Genomic DNA, 3821 nt, shown 5'->3' with positions numbered 1-3821 from the left:
AAAATATTATTCAAAGAACATAATTCTATTTAATATTTATTTTATATTGTATAATCAATTATATTCATTATTTTGTAAAACTGAATTAATAACTAAATATATCTAATATAAGATGAAAAGACTATCTTTTATATTGACTTTACATCAAATGGAGGTAGTAAACAAATAATGTTTCATATTAATATATTATTGTCATGTAATTTGAAATAATATAAACGGCATTTAAGAATTTTATTATTCAGTATTCATATATACAATTATAGTTTTGTTGTCTAAGTAAACAGTTATTTTGTATAGGTGTAACATAAAAGATAAAATAAACGGAAGAGAATATATTAAAAATATTTATAGTTGAAAAAAACAACTTTAATTATTTTTATTTAAATTATTTTTATTTTCTTAACTATAATATAAACTAATATTTTATATTTCTAGCGTTAAACTAATTATCTGTGTGTAAGAAATAGATTTTTATCAGATGATATTTATATATTTGACATTTATTTGATAAGTATATATACATAAGAGAATATGGTAGAGATTTGGATGACGAAATTGTGTTTTTAAAATTGGTATTATTGTAGAGAGTCATGTACTTGACCCAAGGAAAGTGTAAGGAAGATGGGAAGTATATAAATTATGATATTTTTTTTGTATATGTTAAAAATATATGAAAAACTAATACTTATTATATAATAACGCTCCCATTATTTTATTATTATTGATTGCATGAATCATGTCAGTATTTATTGTGATGCTTGGTAAAAGGAAAAGAAAAAAGAAAGAAAGAGAGAAAGTTAGAAACAAATGTCTAGAACGAGTGAACGTAGAAAAAACGTTAAAGTGAATCCGACAGACCAAAATCTGACAAGCCATGTTTAACATTTTTATTTTCTAATGTTCCTTAAACAATTATGCACAGATTTTGATTTTCCTTTGCTTTTCTTTTCTTTTATGTGTCTAGAAAAGATGCGTTTGACTTTCTATCTCTTGAAAACGCCCACAAAAACCAAGGCTAAATAAACCTGAATCATTCATTCATTCACTCACTTTCCCTAATACTCAGCCACATCTATTGCATGCTCTCCTTCATATCCTTCTTATTCTCTCCTTCATTCTCTATATCACACACACACACAAACAACAACCTTAAACAACCACCATGGCAGTTGATGCTTCTTACATGAATCTCTTGCCTTCTCAGTCACTCACCAACAGGTACAACATCCTCACCACAAAATCAATTTTTTCTTTCTTTTAAGGTTTCGTTTTTCATGATTTTTTGTATGTTGCAGGGAAATCATCAAATCCAATCAACAACAGTATCATCAATTGAACTGTGATTACATCTGCAATACCCAGATGGATTCAGCTTTGCCTCTTCCAGCAGCAGCAGCAGCAATGCCTGAATCTCTTTTGTCTTTCTATCAATCCTCGTTTTGTGATCCAAACAAAGCAGATAGTGGTCTCACCTACAATCTCCCCCTTCAGAGAAAACGTTCCAGAGATTTCACCACTGAATTAACCTCTCTCCCACCTCATCACAAGAACAAAATCTCTCCACAACCTTCTTTTCTCACCCAGGACATTCTCTACCAGTTTCACCATCACCAATCTGAAATCGACCGAGTTCTTGCACACCATGTAATTCATTCTCCACCCCTCTCAATCATTTTTAATTTTTTTTTCTCACTTTTCATTTATGAACCCTGATTTCCTGCACCAACTTTTCCACACATTCAATACACAAAACCCAGAATTTGATGACTCGTGTTTCATCACTGATTAATTCAATTCACGAGTCATCAGATTTGCATCTTCATTCGAAACAGTTACAGTATTACACCGACTGTGTGAATGTGTGGAAAAAAGAAATGGCAGCATTCAATTCAATCTCGCTCCATTCATAAAAGCGAGTAACTGCACACAAGAGTCAAAATTTTTCAAATTTTCAAAAATCCCTGATTTTGAAGAGCATTTTTCGTCAATGTAAAATTTTGATTCGATGATTATTAACATCCGTTTTGGAATTGAACAGACCGAAAAAGTGAGGATGGAATTGGAGGAACAGAAAATGAGGCAATCGAGGATTCTAGCGAGCGCAATTCAAGAGGCAATGGCGAAGAAGCTGAAGGAAAAAGACGAAGAGATTCAGAGAATGGGAAAGTTGAATTGGGCCCTTCAAGAGAGAGTGAAAAATTTATGCGTGGAGAATCAAATTTGGAGGGACCTCGCACAAACCAACGAAACCACTGCCAACTACCTAAGAACCAATTTGGAGCAGGTTTTGGCACACGCCGGAGAGGAACGCGCCGCCGTGGCCGACGACGCACAGTCGAGCTGTGGGAGCAACGACGCGGCGGAGGGGTGCGAGGACACGGCGGCGTCAGGCGGTGGCGCGAGGCTGTGTCGGAGCTGCGGGGTGAGAGAGTCGGTGGTGCTGTTATTACCATGCAGGCATCTCTGCCTCTGCACGATGTGTGGGTCCACTGTACGGAATTGTCCGATTTGTGACTCAGGCATGGATGCTAGTGTGCATGTCAATCTCTCTTAGTACTAAAATTCATTACATAGGTTTTTTTTTTCTTTCATTGTAGAGTTAAACACAAACTAGATAAAAAAAATAGTTTTTTTTATCTTGTAAAAAAAGACAAAAAAAAAATAGAATGTAGAATTCTTTTGTTCGTATAGTTTTTTTGGTTATATATAATTTTTTGATTTCGATGATATCTTTGGTTGATTTTGGTTAAGGTATGATGAATGTGTTGGAAAAAGTTATAGTGTGTGGTTGGAAAGTAGTGATGGGTGTGAATGGAAAGGGGGCAGAGACAGTAAGGTGTGTGGTGTGAAAAGAGGAAAGAGCGAAAGAGGAGTGGTTTCATTTTGTTTGGTTTCATTATTTTGGCTTCAAGAGGCAGCAAAAGTCTTAAAAGTTGAGACAGAGAGAGAGAAAAAAGCATGATGGCATGGCCAAAGGATAAAGTTTTGTCATGTCAAATCGGCATCATTGTTTCTTCTACCACTCCTCTGCTCCATTATGGGAATAGGATGCTTCCTCTTTTTTCTTTTTCTTTCTATAATTCTTCCAAAAAATGCAATAATAATAATGACACAAGATTTTGGTTGCTGGGAAATAAACGAATTTTAAAAGGATGCCATGCCCAATTTACAAGAAAGTAACTGCTTAATTTATGAGAAAGAAAGTGATGATGAATCTTTTATTGTGTTTCGATTAAAAAAGAATAATCAAACATGAGTGAATAAATAAGATGGAAACATATTTACTTAATATCTGCACCTTACTTTTGTGTTTGGACATTGATGGCGGAATCTACCATTTATAGCAACAAAAGTATCGGTGGATAGACGTGTCCAATCTGCAGAAATTTAGCAGATACGTAGACAGAAAAAAAATATATTATTCCAATGTTTTTAAATTGGTAATAGATATATGTAAATGGAAATATATATATATTTTTTTATGAAATTTTATGTTGTGTGAAAAAATGAAGATACCAATAGCACTAGGTTGTGTTTTAATGTTTGAAAGTTTTGATGATTGGTATTATTATTAAAGTGGTTGCTTAATATGGGTTAGTGAAAAACCAAAGATCCATCCTTTTCATTCTCTCCTAACTTTATCTCTCATCTTTTCCCAATTCTCAAATTCTTGTCTTCTCACTTCTCTGTCACACAAAAGAAAGGGAAACTATAATTTTACTTGTACTTCTCTTCTCTATTTCGGATCCAATCATTCAAATCTTCACATATATCCCTTCCTTTTTCTCCTTTCCTATTCAGTTACCTTTTTATTCTCTCTT

At 33.5% G+C, this 3821-nt stretch overlaps 1 protein-coding gene across 1 annotated transcript; it reads left to right on the top strand.

Annotated features, from left to right (window-relative positions):
* The first annotated feature begins 978 nt into the window (after nucleotides 1–978).
* Nucleotides 979–2727, top strand: LOC114189207 (BOI-related E3 ubiquitin-protein ligase 1-like). Its single transcript, XM_028077920.2, has 3 exons — nucleotides 979–1218; nucleotides 1296–1644; nucleotides 2039–2727. Exons 1-3 carry the CDS (start codon nucleotides 1163–1165, stop codon nucleotides 2552–2554), a joined length of 921 nt encoding a protein of 306 aa, XP_027933721.1. The 5' UTR covers nucleotides 979–1162; the 3' UTR covers nucleotides 2555–2727.
* Nucleotides 2728–3821: the final 1094 nt, after the last annotated feature.

Source organism: Vigna unguiculata, chromosome 6, assembly GCF_037176805.1.
Source record: "Vigna unguiculata cultivar grain cowpea cultivar isolate G323 ecotype 2 chromosome 6, ASM3717680v1, whole genome shotgun sequence".
NCBI classification, from domain to species: domain Eukaryota; kingdom Viridiplantae; phylum Streptophyta; class Magnoliopsida; order Fabales; family Fabaceae; genus Vigna; species Vigna unguiculata.
Note: the sequence above shows the minus strand (reverse complement) of the source record. Positions and strands in the feature narration are given on the sequence as shown.